The sequence below is a fragment of the Miscanthus floridulus genome, unplaced genomic scaffold (assembly GCF_019320115.1).
Source record: "Miscanthus floridulus cultivar M001 unplaced genomic scaffold, ASM1932011v1 os_1527_2, whole genome shotgun sequence".
Lineage (NCBI taxonomy): Eukaryota > Viridiplantae > Streptophyta > Magnoliopsida > Poales > Poaceae > Miscanthus > Miscanthus floridulus.
The window spans coordinates 1,969-20,000 of NW_027097764.1; the positions used below are offsets into that span (position 1 = coordinate 1,969).

General features: G+C 50.7%; 1 protein-coding gene and 1 pseudogene across 1 annotated transcript; both read left to right on the forward strand.

Annotated features, from left to right (window-relative positions):
- Window positions 1–5,614: 5,614 nt before the first annotated feature.
- Window positions 5,615–5,917, forward strand: LOC136534115 (uncharacterized). Its single transcript, XM_066526589.1, has one exon. It carries the CDS (start codon window positions 5,615–5,617, stop codon window positions 5,915–5,917), a length of 303 nt encoding a protein of 100 aa, XP_066382686.1.
- A 9,850-nt stretch (window positions 5,918–15,767) lies between these two features.
- On the forward strand, window positions 15,768–17,793 carry LOC136534116 (beta-glucosidase 12-like; annotated as a pseudogene).
- The last annotated feature ends 239 nt before the right edge of the window (window positions 17,794–18,032 follow it).

An 18,032-nucleotide genomic window follows, 5' to 3' on the forward strand; every position in this document is an offset into this window, starting at 1 on the left:
CCAATGCCTAATTAGAGAGCGTAAATACTTAGTTACACAAACTAAGCAATGTGACTAACAAGGTTACTAAAACCAAATTAGCCACGCAAGGGAGCTACTTCTATGCTACACAAGCAAGAAGGTAATTAGCAAGCTACACAAGCTATCTAATTACAAGAGCAACTACACAAGCTTAATATGTATAAAAGTAATTGCAAGCTTGTGTAATGGGGATGCAAACCAACGGGAAGAACAAGGTTGACACGATGATTTTTCTCCCGAGGTTCACGTGTTTGCCAACACGCTAGTCCCCGTTGTGTCGACCGCTCACTTGGTGGTTCGGCGGCTAATTAGCATCACCCGCTAAGCCCGCACGTCGGGCGCCGCAAGAACCCACTCCTTGAGTGAGGGTAGCTCAATGACACGCTTTACTAGAGTTGCTCTTTGCGGCTCCCGCGGGGCGAGCACAATGCCCCTCACAAGCACTTCTCCGGAGCGCCGCACAAGCTTCTTGCGCGCTTCGACGGAGACCACCACCAAGCCGTCTAGGAGGTGGCAACCTCCAAGAGTAACAAGCACCACCGGCTTGCAACTCGATCACCTAGTGCCACTCGATGCAACCTCACGATGCAATCGCACTAGAATCGCTCACTCACACAATCGAATGATCACTATCAAGTATATGTGTGATGGAGGGCTCCTAAGCACTCTCAAGCATGGACACAAAGTCCCCCAAGGTGCTCCACACCAGCCATGGCCGAGGGCCACTTCTATTTATAGCCCCAAGGGCTAAACTAGCCGTTACCCCTTCACTGGGCAACGGTCGGGACGACCGGACGCTCCGGTCGTGTTGACCGGACGCTGGACCTCAGCGTCCGGTCGCCCACAGACGACCACGTGTCCCGGTTCCAACGGTCACTTGACCTGACCGGACGCTCCAGCTTCAACTGACCGGACGCTGAACCCCCAGCGTCCGGTCGTTTCCAGTAAGCTCCCGAGCATGACCGGACGCGTCCGGTCGAACGCGATCGGACGCAGCCAGCGTCCGGTCACACTCCAGCGACTACTACACTCCACGTCAGTGCGACCGGACGCAGCCTGCCAGCGTCCGGTGCATTTAGATCCAGCGTCCGGTCAGTTGACCGACGCCAGCATCTTCTCCATTTTCTTCACCCTTGCTCAAGTGTGCTAACCACAAGAATTTGCATCCGACGCAATAGAAAATAGACATTCCATTTTCCCGAAAGCGCCGAATCCCGCCTCACAAGCTCGGCGGGAGGGAGAGAGGGACCCAAACCCATCTCACCCCTACAAACACCACCGCCTTTGTAAATGTGCCAACACCACCAAGTGTACACCACAATGTGTATGTGTGTTAGCATTTTCACAATCATTTCTCAAAGGATGTTAGCCACTCAACTTGCCACGCCACTCGATCCTAGCGACAATGCAAAGTTAGATCACTCGAGTGGCACTAGATGACCGATATGCAAACAAGTTTGCCCCTCTTGATAGTACGGCCATCTATCCTAAACCCGGTCATAAACTTCTCTACACACCTATGACCGGTGAAATGAAATGCCCTAGGTTATACCTTTGCCTTGCGCATTCCATTCCATCTCCTTCAACGTCGATGCAACACATGCACCAACACGATCAACAATGATATGATCCACTTCATATCATCACATGATCATATTGGTTCATTGATCTTGACTCTACTTGCTCTTCACCGTTGCCATCGTCCATCGGCGCCAAGTCTTGCTCAAGCTTCACCGCCACGCGGTCCATCACTCCAAAGCCTTCGACTTGCCCTTCACGCTTGCAACCGGTCCATCAAGCCAAGTCTTGTCTTGATCTTCTCCACCTTGATCACATGACTCAATGTCATGTCTCATGTGCATTTAAGCTCCTTCATCATCACATGTGTGATCTTTGCAACATCTCCAAGCCATTTTCACCTTCATGACATATGTTGCTCACACACATGTACCTGTGGACTAATCACCTGTGTATCTCACATAAACACAATTAGTCCACCTAGGTTGTCACTCAATTACCAAAACCAAACAAGGACCTTTCAGCGTGCACGCGCCATGGCCCGCGACATGAACCGGAGGATCATCGCGGATGATGAAACCCTCCCTCACTTCTCCTAGGCAAGTCAGAACATCGCCGTAGCGGCGGCCTTGCTCCATGGTCTTTCAGAGGCCGCGACGCACGAGGATCATTAGGCTCACTACGAGATTCACATGCTGCTCGAGCGTGCGGCAGCGCAGCAGGCATAGAGCTCGTTGTCTCAGTGATGCGAGCTCGACACCAGCCAGTGCACGCCCTCGGAGCGCCCCAGCAGGGACGCGTCAGTCCACCAGGAGCCACAAGGAGGTAGGCAGCGCACCACGGTCCTAGTGCGTTAGCATCTTGGTGAAAGGTCCTAATGGTTAGAGGGGGGTGAATAGCCTATTAAAATTTTGCCATGTCGAGGAATGAACCAATCAATCACAAGAATAAAGACCAATCACCTCGAAATCAAATGATGACACAATGATTTTTTACCGAGGTTCATTTGCTTGCCGGCAAGCTAGTCCTCGTTGTGGGGATTCACTCACTTGGAGGTTCACGTGCTAATTGGCATCACACGTCAAATCCTCAATAGGGTGACGCACAACCAACACAAGATGAGGATCACACAAGCCACGAGCAATTCACTAGAGTACCTTTCGGCTCTCCGCCGGGGAAAGGTTAAGAACCCCTCACAATCACCATGATCGAAGCCGGAGACAATCACCAACCTCCGCTCGACGATCCTCGCTGCTCCAAGCCATCTAGGTGGCGGCAACCACCAAGAGTAACAAGCGAATCCCATAGCGAAACACGAACACCAAGTGCCTCTAGATGCAAACACTCAAGCTATGCACTTGGATTCACTCCCAATCTCACAAAGATGTTGAATCTATGATGGAGATGAGTGGGAGGGCTTTGGCTAAGCTCACAAGGTTTCTATGTCAATGCAAATTGCTAAGAGAGTGAGCTAGAGCCAGTAATGGGGCTTAAATAGAAGCCCCCATAAAATAGAGCTATTGTACCCCTTCACTAGGCACTACTCGGGGTGACCGGATGCTCCTGTCAAATCAACCGGACGCACCCTGCCAGCGTCCGGTCAATGGATGGCTGCCACGTCATCCCTTTTTTCAAATACTGAGCGCCCGATCCCAACGGTCAAGTGATAACCGGACGCAACATAGTTCTAGGACCGGACATAGGACCCCAGCGTCTAGTCACTTCTAGTAAGGTTCTAGCTGCGACTGGGCGCATTAGTTTAATCATGACCGGACGCAGGACCCCAGCGTCCGGTCATTTCCAGTAAGCCTCCACTCATGACCGGACGCGTCCGGTCATGCCCGATCGGACTCACCCAGCATCCAGTCACTCACTATCTCCTCTATGCACTGCCATGTCAGTAGGACCGGACATAGCCAGCCAGCGTCTGGTCATGAAGTGACCCAGCATCCGGTCGAAGACCGACGCCAACGTCTTCACCGCTTCCACTGACCGGACTATCTAGTCCAGTTGAGACCAGCGTCCGGTACACTTTGTGAAACACTGTCTTTTCTATATAGGGCGCCAGTGAAGTTTCTTACCCTTGCTCAAATGTGCCAACCACCAAGTGTATCACCTTATGCACATGTGTTAGCATATTTTCACAAATGTTTTCAAGGGTGTTAGCACTCCACTAGATCCTAAATGCATATGCAATGAGTTAGAGCATCTAGTGGCACTTTGATAACCGCATTTCGATATGAGTTTGACCCCTCTTAACAGTATGGCTATTGATCCTAAATGTGATCACAGTCACTAAGTGTCTTGATCACCAAAACAAAATGGCTCCTACCACTTATTCCTTTGCCTTGAGCCTTTTGTTTTTCTCTTTCTTCTTTTCCAAGTCCAAGCACTTGATCATCATCATGGAATTGCCATCATCATGTCATGATCTTCATTTGCTTCACCACTTGGAATGTGCTACCTATCTTATGATCACTTTGATAAACTAGGTTAGCACTCAGGGTTTCATCAATTCACAAAAACCAAACTAGAGATTTCACTCGGTCGCAACCGTGACGCATGCAACACCCTCGACGCCCGTAGGTGTACTTACGATGACTCAAGAGACGGAGCAAGCCGTGGCTATCACCCTCGTCGTGGCGGATGCTACGACAGCGGCGAGGACCGAAGCTTGAGCCCCGGCCGGGGCCTCAGGCCTTCGGCCGACACATCCTCGACACTACCTTTTCGCCGAGGTACCGACCACCAACCAACATCCCAAAGTACTATGCGGAAACAAATCTCGGATTATGACTCGAGGATTATCGGCTTGCCTACCAACCCAGTGGAGTGGATAATGACGATTTCATTATCCATAACCTTCCATTGTTCTTGGCCGATTCGGCACGAACATGGTTGGAACACCTTCCGTCCAACAGAATCCAAAGTTGGGCGGACCTGAAGGAGATCTTCATGGGAAACTTCTAGGGCACATACAAGCGCCCTAGAAACCCGTTGGACCTCAAGAACTGCTAGCAGAAGGTTGGAGAAACCCTCCATGGGTACATCCAGTGCTTCTCCTGGCAATGCAATGAGCTACCTAACGTGGCCAATGCCGACGCTATAGGAGCTTTCCTGTCTAGGACCACCTATGAGTCCTTGGTTCACAAGTTGGGACACAAGGGCCCACGAACCACCAAGGAACTCCTCGACATCGCCACCAGCCATGCCTCTTGTGAAGAAGCGATCGAAGCAATCTTCGACTGCCTCAAGGACAAGGCGAGGCAGGACAAGGATGCCGGTGAAGGCGCCTCCAATCATCCCACCAAAAAGAAGAACAAGCAATGGCGTGAGAGCTCGCTCGTGGCAGCCGCTGACCACAGAGGTGGTCGGAAGCACGCGGAGGGCACTCCAAACCACTTCTAAAAAGTACTCGAGGGGCCATGCCCAAACCATGCCTTCCCCATCAAGCATCTATACAAGGACTGCGCCCTCATGAAGCGGTTCTTGTTCGGAGGCTCCAACAAAGGGGAGCATGGGAAAGACCCCGACCCCACCATGAACGACACCGAGGGAAGGACGGTGGCTTTCCAACACCAGATGGCTGCCTCATGATCTTTGGAGGATCAGAGGCCTATGACTCCAAGCACCGCTAGAAGATCACACGCCACGAGGTCTATATGACCAAACTGGCCATGCCTACCTTCCTCTGGCGGTTAGAGTCCGCTATAACCTTTGATCGGACTGATCACCCGGAGAGCGTCCCATAGCCAAGGAGATACCCATTCATGGTCGACCCAATCATTAGCACAATGCGGCTCACAAAAGTACTGATGGATGAAGGCAGCAGCCTCAACATCATGTACGCCGAGATGCTCGATGCTATGGGCATCGACCGAGCACGCATCCGGCCGACCGGAGCGCCCTTTCATGGCATCGTGCCTGGAAAGCAGGCCATGCTGCTTGGGTAGATCAACCAGCCGTCACTTTTGAGGGTCCATCCAACTACAGGATGGAGACCCTCGCTTTTGAAGTGGTGGGGTTCCACGAAACTTACCATGCCATCCTGGGATGACCATGCTACACGAAGTTCATGGCCGTCCCCAACTACACCTACCTCAAGCTGAAGATGCCGGGCCCTGGTGGGGTCATCACCATCGGCACCTCCTTCCAGCGTGTCTATGAGTGCGAAGTCAAATGCTACGATCACACCGTGGCAATCGTCGCCTCCGGAGAGCTCACTGCCATTAGGAGGGAGGTCACCGAAGAAGCGCCCGACCCTAAGAAGTCGACCGGGTCTTTTGAGCCAGTGGAGGGCTCCAAAGAGGTCCTCATAGATCTCGGCATCCCCGAGGGCAAGGTGGTGCGCATTGGCACCACACTTTCCTCTAAATAGGAAAGCGCGCTCATTGACTTCCTCCACGCCAACAAAGCCATCTTTGCATGGAAACCCTCGAACATGCCAGGCATTCCGAGGGAAGTCGCCGAGCACGCCTTGAGGATCCACCCAGGCTCCAAGCTAGTGAAACAGTGCATGCGTCGCTTCGACAAGGGGAAACATAGGACCATCGGCGAGGAGCTCATAAAGCTTTTGGCTACCAGATTCATCAAGGAAGTGTACCACCTAGAGTGGTTAGCCAACCCCGTTCTTGTATGAAAGAAAAGTGGGAAATTGAGTATGTGTGTTAAATACACAGGTGTCCACAAGGCGTGCCCAAAGGATCCATTTCCTTTGCCACACATAGACCAAATAGTGGACTCTACCTCAGGGTGCAAAACCCTCTGCTTCCTTGATGCATACTCCGGGTACCATCAAATCATATTGAAAGAGTCTGACCAGCTCGCGACATCTTTCGTCACCCCCTTTGGATCATTCTGCTATGTCACCATGCCATTCGGGCTAAAGAACGCTGGGGCTACATACCAGCATTGTATGCTCAAGTGTTTTGGGGACCTCATCAGGCGGACCGTTGTGGCCTACGTTGACGACATCGTGGTCAAATCCAAATGGGCTGACCATCTCTTAGCCGATCTTGAGCAGACCTTTGAAAAACTCCGAGCAAACGGCATCAAACTCAATCCCGAGATGTGCGTTTTTGGGGTCCCAAGGGGCATGCTACTTGGTTTCATCGTCTCCGAGCATGGCATCGAAGTCAACCTAGAGAAGATTTCAGCCATCACAAGGATGGGCCCGATTCAGAACATGAAGGGAGTACAACGAGTTATAGGGTGCCTCGTCGCACTCTTTCGCTTTATCTCATGCCTCGACAAACGAGGTCTCCCCCTTTATCGACTTCTAAAGAAGGCTGACCACTTTGAATGGACATCTGAGGCCCAGGAGGCACTTGACATGGTCAAACTACTTCTGATGAAGGCCCTGATCCTGATTCCTCCTATCTATGGAGAACCCCTTCTACTCTACATTGCGGTCACCACGCAAGTGGTCAGCGCCACCCTGATAGTGGAGTAGGAAGAAGAGGGGCACACCCTCAAAGTACAGCGCCCTGTGTACTTCATCAGTGAGGTCTTATCCGACTCAAAGTCCTGCTACCCCTAAATCTAGAAACTTTTGTATGCCGTCCTCATCACGAAGAGGAAGCTACACCACTACTTTGAGTCACATCCAGTGACAGTCGTGGCGTCCTTTCCCCTCGGCGAGGTCATCCAAAACCATGATGCCATGGGAAGAATAGCAAAATGGGCACTCAAGGTGATGGGTCAGGGCATTGCGTATGCCTCCCAGACGGCCATCAAGTCCAAGGTGTTGGCTGATTTCGTCGTGGAATGGACCGAGGTCCAAATGCCACTAGCGGTCATCGATCAAGAGTACTGGACGATGTACTTTGATGGATCGTTGATGAACAAGGGTGCCGGTGCAGGGCTGGTCTTCGTGTCATCCCTTGGGGTATGCATGAGGTACATGGTCTGTCTCCATTTCCCCTCCTCCAACAATGTGGCCGAATATGAGGCACTCAATGAGGCGGCTGACACACATGAGAAAGTAGCATCCGGTCGAGAGCCAGTGCCAATGGGTGTCTTCGCCAGTGACCAACACAAGCCCTCAATTCGCTATGAGGGGTCAGAGCAAACCAATGACGGTCCACCTGTTCTAGGCTCAGGAGCTGACCAATCGTCGGCTCCATCTGGCCCTAAAGTCATGGAGCTTAAAGAGGACCCAGCGACAGAGCCCGACCCTCTGGTCGACTGGAGGATGCCCTACCTCGACTACCTCCTCTATGATACGCTGCTGACGGACTAGACGGAGGCCCAATGGCTCGCACATCGCGCCAAGTCCTTTGCTCTTGTGGAGAGTGAACTCTACAAGCGAAGTCACACTAGAATCCTGCAGCGCTGCATCCCTATCGAACAGAGGAAGCATTTGCTGAGCGATATCCGTGGTGGGGTCTGTGGTCACCATGCCGCGCCTTGAACCCTGGTTAGAAACATGTTCTGATAGGGCTTCTATTGGCCTACTACGTAAGCCTGGGCGTTCGGGTTACCCGATTTTTTCGGGTCAGGTAATTCGGGTAATTCAAAATTCGGGTAATAAAAATTGCTACCCGATATTACTCCCGAAAAAACACTACCCGCAAATTCGGGTACCCGATAATTTGGGTTCGGGTATTACCCGATATACCCAAATTTATAGAAAACAACAAACTACACTAAATTTCAGTAGCGATCTATACATAATTTCAGCAGCAATTTGTATAGAATTTCAATAGCAATTTGTAGAGAATAATATATTACAGTCACTCATTGAAATAGAGAGAATTATATTCTAATAAAGTGATAAGTTAAATGGTTTAGCTAACAACACATGATGAATACAAAGACAAAACAAATCTTTGGGTAGTTCGGGTAGTTTGGGTACCGGGGGATATTACCCGAATTACCCAAACTAATTTTGGATAATCAAAATCGCTATCCGAATTTGGGATCGGGTACCTCGGGTTCGGGTAATTTGGGTCCGGGTTCAGGTAATTCGGGTACGGGTAATGGGTATCGGGTATTTTGCCCAGGCTTGCTACTACGGTATCCAATGCTGAGTGATCGTACACATCTATGAAGGGTGATAGTACTACGCTAGGCAGACTCACCTACCGGCCCAAGCGCTCTAGACGATCCCCATCACTTGGCCATTCATAGTCTGGGGGCTCGATCTAGTTGGACCTCTTAAAAAAGCGCCCAAGGGCTGCACCCACTTGCTTGTCACCATAGATAAGTTTACAAAGTAGATAGAAGCTCGACCGATCTCCATGATCAAATCTGAGCAGGCCGCGCTATTCTTCCTCAACATCGTCCATCGCTTCGGAGTCCCAAACTCTATCATCACGGACAATGGCACACAGTTCACTAGGAAGAAGTTCCTCTGATTTTGTGATGAACATCACATCTGCGTCGACTGGGCCTCCGTAGCGCATCCCCGAACGAACGGGCAGGTAGAACGCGCAAACAGCATGGTCCTACAGGGACTCAAGCCTAGGATCTTCAACCGGTTGAACAAGCTTGGCACGAGATGGGTCACCGAGCTTCCCTCGGTGCTCTGGTGTCTAAGGATGACCCCTAGTCGGGCCACCGGCTACACACCATTCTTCATGGTCTATGGTTCCAAAGCTGTCCTCCCAACTGACCTCGACTACGGAGCACCAAGGGTCAGGGCATACGACGAACAAGGAGCTGAGGCATCCCTCAAGGATGCCATGGACTAGTTGGACAAAGTGTGCAATGTTGCCCTCCTTCGCTTGGCCAAGTACCAGCAGGCATTACGCCAATACCACAGCCATCGAGTGTGGGGTCGAGCCTTCAACGTCGGAGACCTGGTTCTCTGTCTCGTCTAGAGCAACAAGGACAGCCACAAGCTCTCCCCGCTGTGGGAGGAACCGTACATCATCGCGGAGGTGCTCTAGCTAGGCGCCCACAAGGTGAAGACCATCGATGGCGAGGTCTTCACCAATGCCTAGAACATCGAGCAGCTACATCACTTCTACCCTTAATAAATGCACATTTTCTCTTATCGGTTTTGTTATCAAACTCCCCGATCTTTTGGGACATCCAACCCTAGCAACGGTAAGGGGTCGGGCCTCACTTGGGGGCTGATTTGAGCACATTTATCTAGCAAACATTCTCTATGCCTGCCCCCCTTTTTTACATTAAGACCAAGGAGCTAGGTTTACAGGAACAAACTCTGAGTATAACTGGTCGGACTACGGGAGACCTATGCCCTAGCGGCTATGGTGTCTTTGCTCACTAGTGTGATTAGGATTGACTCACCCGCACTCCAAGCTTTTACAACCTTAATGGCGGAAAGGGTTGAAGGGCGCTAAGCTCTTTATACAAAAAGACGAGAAGAGCTAAAAAGTTGTTTGTTATAGTGAATTTTGAAAGCTTCACCATTTGTTACAAACTTCTCTGCCTGGCTCCTCGGCTAGGGGAGTCAGCTCGGCCACCCTCTGTTGGGCGGCAGCAAGCTGGGCGGCCATATCCCCATGCAGCTGGGCCTCTTCGACAAGGCGGTCCCAGTTCTCCTACTCGTGAAGGAACCGAGATTTCTCCTGGCTGCGAGCGATAAGGAACTAAAAAAAGATGATGGCCAGAAACACAAAAATTCATGAAGAAAAAGGAGGGCGAGAGGCAAGGTCGAGTGAATACCCGGCCAGTGGGAATGATGATTTCACGCAGGGCGCCCCTAGCATAGTCCAAGGCTTTTAGTGCAGCCGTAATCCTCTCGTCAAGACTCTCCCACTCCATGCTCTTAGTAGCATCATCGAGGGCGAAGAGTGTCGACGTCGGGTCTTGCGGGTTCATCCATCGGAGCAGGGGCTCACCCCACATGGGTGAATAGCTGCCCCCCGATGTCAAGGCTTGGGACGATTCCCCGCTGGTCCACTCCGCCACTGCTGCAATGTTCAGGGACCCCTCGGCCGTGTCCCCCCTCTATCTGATCCATGTCAAGCGCCGTCGCTTGGGCCGCTGAAGGTGCGGATCACACCACTACCTCGGGCACCACCACAGTTGCATCCGGCTGCGCCTCGCCTATCACGACCATCATCACCTCTGCCTACGTCGGTGGGGACTCGTCTGGCTACGTTGCGCCCACCGCGGCCGGCGCCACGAGCACGGTCGGAAACTCTGATCGACCCGTCATCGGCAGCGGCACCACCTCTGTTGCTGGTTCCTCAGCAAGCTCCGAGGGCGTCCTTTAAGCCCCCGCGTCTGCTTGTCCTGCCGAGGGCACAGGTGCCACCGCGGGTGGCGCCTAACCGGCCAACAAGGCAGTAATGTCGGCACCGCTCCCACCCGAATTAGGAGCGACATCGTCCGATGGCCATCGCCTTGCTTGAAGGGCAATGCTATTTTTGGGCACTAGTGCCAAAAGATTGCCCTGTCTCAAGACGCTGTAAGAAACAAAAGGCATAAGTCACGCTGAAAAATAGAGAAGAACAGAGAAAATAGAGGAGTTGGTGACATACATTGGCGTTGTTGAGCAGTGGATACGTTTGGGGGATGAACCCCCAGGTCCCTGCTCCACCTTGTTAGGACGGGGCCGTTTTGAGCCCGCCCCCTGATCCCGGGCAGAGGGGCTCGCTTCCCTTGCATCCGGGGCACGGCGGTGGAGCCACCCCCTCCATCGGCACCTTGGGCGTGGCAGCAGATTGGCCCACCCCTGTTGGCTCTTAAGGTGCGGTGGTGGAGCCACCCTCCTCCACTGGCACCTCGGGCGTAGCGGCAGATTTGCCCGCCCCCACTGACTCTTGGGGCTGGCCGACGGTCTGGCCCGTCTCCGCCAGCCTCACGGATGACCCTTCCTCTCCATGAAACGGGAAGGGTCCCGACCCCTGCAAGGTTGAGTGGGTACCTATCAACATATCCTCACTCTCTAGGTCATCTTGCTCGATATCAGCAACTACCTCATCGTCGTCCTCATCGTCGTCATCGTCGTCACTGTCAGTTTCCTCCCCTCGCTCCCGTGCATGCAATTTCTGCTGCCTCTTCTTCCTCTCATCCTCCTTCGCCTTCCTCTGCCGCTCAGCCTCAGCGTGGCTTGCCGCCCTCATGGACGGATCCCTCGGCAACAGAGCTAGGAGATCCATGAGGATGAGGTCCCTTGGCTGGTCCCCCAATATCAATGTCAGTATCAAGGGGTCAAAAGTTCAATTAAAGAAGAAGGCATGAGGAAGAGAAAACTTACAAGGACAATGTACCCTAGTTTTGGCTGCATTGGGGGATGCCCCGACACCGGGTACACAAAATCATGGGGGTGCCCGCGCTGTCCCGAGAAGGCACCATCGCGTCCTTGATGCGCTGCGCTACTTCGGAGGGGGAGAGCGCCTCCTCGGCAAGTGTCGTCCCATCGAATGACACCTCGGGCGCCATCATGTATAGGGGAAGCACGCGCCTCATCAGTGGCGCCACCCTCCTCACATGGTAGGCGCCGATGATTCCTGACCCCTTCAGCCCCTTCTCCTTTAGGAAGCAGATGACGGTGAGATGGTCCAGGATCATCTTCTTGTCCTTCTCCAGGACACCCCACTTCCTCCACGAATATAGGGCCTCTTCGATTAAGCGCCCAGTAAACTCCGGCAAGGAGGTGGCGGCATCATTCTTGAGATAAAACCAATGCGAATACCACCCCTTGTTGGAGGTAGACAGCCACATTGCCGGGTAGTCACCGACCCAGTTATTCAGAAGCTGGATGCCGATGCATCCCATCGGTGTACTCAGCTCCTATCTCATCTCCCTCTTCTTCTGGAGGGTGACGGCGAAGAAGTGCCACCATAGATCAAAGTGGGGGTTGATCCCTAGGAATCCCTCACACACGGCGACAAACGCCGCCATGTGTTGGATCCCAATGGGGTTGAGGTGCTGCAGCTCTATCTTGTAATAGTGTAGTAGCCTCAAAGGAATATGTAGGTGGGGGTGGCGAACCCACGCTCATGGAAGCACGCGAATGAGACGACATAGCCATCGGGCAGCGACGACACATCCTCCTCGCCAGGCAGCCGCCACTCCTCGGTGGCGGTCCGTGCGTAGAGAAGACCACGGTGGACAAGGCCCTCCAGGCGCTGGAGGGTGATTTCAGAGCAGCACCATGGCTCCATTAGAAGATGGGGGTGGGTGGATGCAAACTTGACAATGGCTAAGACGCGGATGCGGGGAGCTTAGGTGATTGGCGGGGGAGGTGGTAGATGCGAAGGCAAGGAGGCAAAGAATGAAACCCAGGGGGCGAACCTTTTGGTTTTATAGGGGTGATGGATGCGAGGAAACCAACTATTCACCTAGATCTCCGCACCTCCCACGATCTGCCACAACGTCATGACGCGGGATACATGCACGCAATCCCTATCCTTTCCTTTGGGAAACTCGCCAAACATTTTGCCTCCTCGGGCGGACCGGGACTCGTTACGAGTAAGATGAATATGGATCAAAAGCGCATCTATGACCTGTCTGGGACTAGGAGTCCGATGGTTGGCCCATCAACGGGTCCAACAGCCGCTCCAAACACCCCTACGGCAAAGGATGGAAAGAGCTAGGCCCCGTAAGCGGCCGACGCCTAGGCGAACGAGCGCCATGGGCATCTCGGCCCATGATTAATTCTCAGTCAGGCTTACCCTGACCGGATCCCCACGAACAGGATATCGGGACCCCAATCAAACTATCTAGCTAAACAACCACCAAATCTCACAACCATACCCACGAAGGGTCCAACATCGGCGAGAAGAAATCACCATCTTTAGGACACACCGTGGGCAACAACAGATGGCCACGGCTCTCAAAATCCTTTTTTTTGGAAAAACCTCCGAAGGAGTATCCTACTCCTCCGCAGGCTCGGGGGCTACACCCACCGGGTGCACTCGCGCGCACCCGCTAGCAAGTCAAAAAAATCCCCAGGCAATTCTGCTCTAATCGTCCAGGGGCTTGGGGGCTACTGTCGGGAACCAATACTAGGGTACCCAAAGAGTAGGAGCTAATGATCATCAAACATTGATTCATCCGCATGATCAAGAGCGTGACTACGCCGCTTGCTGAGCTCCGCCTCGCCCGGCGTCTGAGGGCAGATTCCATTTCGCCCAACCCCCGAGGACTGGCTCCGCCTCGCCCGATGTTCGAGGGCTGGCTTCACCTCGCCCGACGTCCGAGGGCTGGCTCCACCTCGCCCGACGTCTGAGGGCTGGCTCCACCTCGCCCGATGTCCGAGGGCTGGCTCCGCCTCGCCCGACATCTGAGGACTGGCTCCGTCTCGCCCAATGTCTAAGGGCTGGCTCTACCTCGCCCGACATCTAGGGACTGGCTCTGCCTCGCCCGACACCTATGACGACATTACCACAATACCAACCCAGGAATCAGGCGAAGCAGATAAGGCAGGATGCTCAAGTCACCCATAGTACCGAGGACCGTACCCTGCACACCTGTAGGACAGTACCGTCAGGCTGTGCCAGAAGGGTGCTTTGCAACGGTCTAGGCATGTCAGAGCCCAAACAGTGTTGTAGGCGCCGACATTTGCCATTACAGTGTTGTGGGTGCCGTCACTTGACCTCGGGCATGGATCCTTATGGGAGCTCACGACAACCACTATGGTCCAGAAGAAAACTCGCATCACCCACAGTAATGGACCTACGGTCACTGTGCTGCGTGCTCCTTGTATGGTCGTTGATCAGCATGCTGGTCTGCCGCGCTGCCCGTCGGGGCGGGATGGGACGCGACAACCCACTGACCATACCAGGACATGGCATCATCAGCGGGAAGACACTCAGCGTGGCCCTATCAGGGTCAGCAGACATGCGCCCAGTATGGGGCTGTCCCCATACTACCTGCCATGTCAGGGAACCCGCACAGAGGAAAAGGAAGACCCGACGTCTTTGAAGGACTTCCTTGGCCTCTCATTCTTCTCTTTTCTCCCATCTGTAATCCATACTCTTCCTTGGCCTATAAAAGGGAGAGCGTAGCACCCCACTAAGGGGATCGATTCACCGCATCACACATCACACCACCTAGCTGAGCAGTAACCAAGCTCTCAGTACCTATTCGACATTTCCATCAGAGACTTGGGACCTATCCCTCTCTCACCCGTTTGTAACCCCTACTACAAACTTTTTAGTACTAATAACACGAGCAGTAGCCACGAACTGGACGTAGGGACATTCTGCCCGAATCAGTATAAACCATATTTTAAATAGCGGGCTAAACCTCTTAGCGGCTGCCCCTCTCAAAGGCTAAGAAAGGCTATAGCGGGCTAAGTCATTTAGCGGCGGAGAAAAAATATGTCAAGTATTAGGTATTAAGACGCCGACCATCATGTCTCAGATATAAAAGATGGACAAAGCAGGCATCATTAATCAACCCACATAAATCTAATCAAGTATGAATGTTGGCAGTATGAGCAACGGCAACAGAAATCACTGCCATAATAAGATGGGCAAGAGAAATCACTGACATAATAAGATGGACTTCTGCATTTTTTTTCATCATGAATTTTTTTTCATCCTGAACATAAATCAAAAGTTCAGAGATGCAAAGATGCTCATCGGTATAGTTTAATCACGAACTTGAGTACAGAGATGCTCATCGGTATTGCTTTGTTCAGAAAGAACCAAATCATATCTAATCTAATCGAAGGCTGCTGACAATACCTGGCCAGCGCGCAGATGGCCCAAGGTGGCTGCGTCCGCATCTTCCTCATGGCTTGCAGCTCCTGTTTCGTACCTCAGGCCAAGTCGCAGGCTCGCAGCCGCCCGCCGCCACCGACGTCGTCGTCGCCGCCGCCAGCACTTTTGGTCGCTGAGATTTCAAGAAGAATGACAACGCAGCTCAATCCACCAGCTCTATCGAGTTGTTTTGGGCCTGCGCGATTTTAGCCCAACAGAATTCAAAGCCCATGTCGATTTTGGTTGGATAGCGGCGCTAAATGAACTTTGATTTAGCGGATTTCGCGCGCTATTAGCCGCTATTAGCGTCAGCGATCTCATAGCGCGAAAAGTGTCGATGCCTAGCGGCCGCCCTGCTCAACCGCTATATCTCGCTGTAGCGGACGCTATAGCCCGCTATTTAGAACCTTGAGTATAAACCTTGTGTCTTTTTAGCACACCATTCGGGCCAAACGCGCAATAACACAAATTTACTCGTTAGTGTTTACTCGAAACACCGACAAGTATACTTTAATCCAAATTGCAACTAAAACATGTTAGTACCACACCACTGATCCATGGGGAGGACTTGCAATATATATACAGGAAGATGTGCGCGTGATGAAGGATATGGGACTGGATGCATACAGGTTCTCCATCTCATGGACAAGAATTCTTCCAAGTATGTAATTTATTTTTCAGAAGACGATTCTAGGTTGCACTACCTTGGACATATTACAAAGTCCAAGCAAGTAGAATGATTACATCAAACGTAGCTATATGAATCTAATGGCAGATGGAACTCTGAGTGGTGGAATCAACAAAGAAGGAATCAGATACTACAACAACTTGACCAATGAACTCTTGTTGAAAGGTATTCATTCATGCCTTGATTAGCCTCTTTCCCTCTTCCGATTCAATTGTTAATCTTATTCTTATGCATTCACAGGGGTACAACCATTCGTGACCCTTTTTGACTGGGAATGATGCTTCTGGAAACTTTAGTAATTCTTAGCTTATAAGATCCTACTAACATTACTAGCTGATAGTTGCTCCTTTAGAATTAGAGGAAGGTTTACAAAGTACAAACACTAATCGGTTTTTGGTAATGATAGCGTAGTTTAGTTGTACCAAATAATTTTTTTTGCTAAAATTGCAATATTTTGGTAGCATAACTGGTCCATAGTATTTACTCCTGTTAAAATAGTACCAACATAATCAAGGCTACCAATAAAGTTTTATCTTTTTTTTTATTGTGAATTGCTTCTAGAGTTGTTTTGACCAATGTTTGTTATCAGTATATTGTTTATAATATTTGCTTCTAGAGTTGTTGTGATCAATGTTTGTTATCAGTATATTGTTTATAATTACAAAGGTAAGTCCTGCCAGGTACGATCAACACCCATCAATCTGCATGAACTACGCAACATGTCAATATTCCGTTTTTTACGCGTCACTGATATGTTCACATCATAGACGTAAATTTTCGAACGTGTTTTTCTCTTGTCTCTGATGACTATTTACCCACGTCTCTAATGTGTGGTTCTAACGTAGTGGTTGTCCTCCCACCAGTAGTATTTGTCGTCCCATTGTGATGACACTACCTCCCTGTATGATTATATCTTTCATTGTTGCAAACTGTTGTAGAAATGAGTACAAGGACTACGCTGAAGTCTGCTTCAAAGAGTTTGGTGATCGAGTGAAACACTGATAACGTTCAATGAACCGGCACAATTCTGCTCATTTGGGTATGCATCTGGCGTGTTTGCACCAGGCCGGTGCTCGCCGTGGGAGCAGGGCAAGTGCAACACTGGGGATTCAGGAAGGGAACCTTACACTGTATGTCATCATCAGCTGCTCGCCCATGCAGAAGCAGTTCACCTGTACAAAGAGAAGTACCAGGTCAGAGATGAACTTACTCCTGGTGCAGTTACAATTACTGAATGCTGAAGAACTGATTGGCACTGTGCATTTGAGCCGTCCAAATCCAATGATGATGCAGTGAGACGTGCCTTAGATTTCATGCTTGGATGGTAAATTCTCTGTGAGGCTGTGATCCTAACATCTTTGTCGTTGAAGTGCAGAAAATTATGGACGAAACGACATAAATCTTACTGATCATATTAATCCTATCCCAGGTTTATGGACCCACTTGTTGGAGGTGACTATCCGGTAAGCATGAGAAGATTGGTGTGAAATCGCTAGCCAAGATTCACAAAAGAACAATCTAAGTTAGTCAAGGGTAGTGCATTTGATTTCATCGGACTCAACTACTACACCACATACTATGCTGAAAGCCTTCCTCCATCAAATGGCCTCAATAGTAGTTATAACACTGATTATTTAGCTAATGTTTCCGGTGAGTAACCAAGACAAGTTTTTCCCCTAAATTCGTGCAAGATTGTTCTAGAAAAACTCTATACAACAATAGCTCCTATTTTAATGGCAGTACTGTGTAGTATTTGTGAAAGCATGATGCTATAAAAACTGCAACCTCCATTCCTTTAATTGAGTCATAGGTACATTGAATCATTCTTAATCAATATTTTGGAATTAGTTTATTTTTGAACAATAATTATTTCTATTATATTTTTCTGACTTTATGATTATATTAGGTATTCGAAATGGTGTCCCCATTGGTCCTCAGGTAACTTATTATTCCCAACTTAAGACAGAAATGTCACTGATTACCCGCCCACTTTCTATGTGATGATTTATTTGCATATAACCAATGGGCCCCATTCGGCTTATCCCATATTCGGCTTATTTTTTCATCTGGAACAGTGTTTTTCTCTCACAATAATTCAGCCAGAATAGTATTTTTCAGCCAGTTTCAGCCAAGATTCAGCAAGCCGAACGGGGCCTATATGTAAGCTGCTTCTACTT

Bases quoted from the DNA above. Each gene is read 5' to 3' on its own strand.
- LOC136534115 (XM_066526589.1), top strand. From the start codon at position 5,615: ATGGCCGTCCCCAACTACACCTACCTCAAGCTGAAGATGCCGGGCCCT.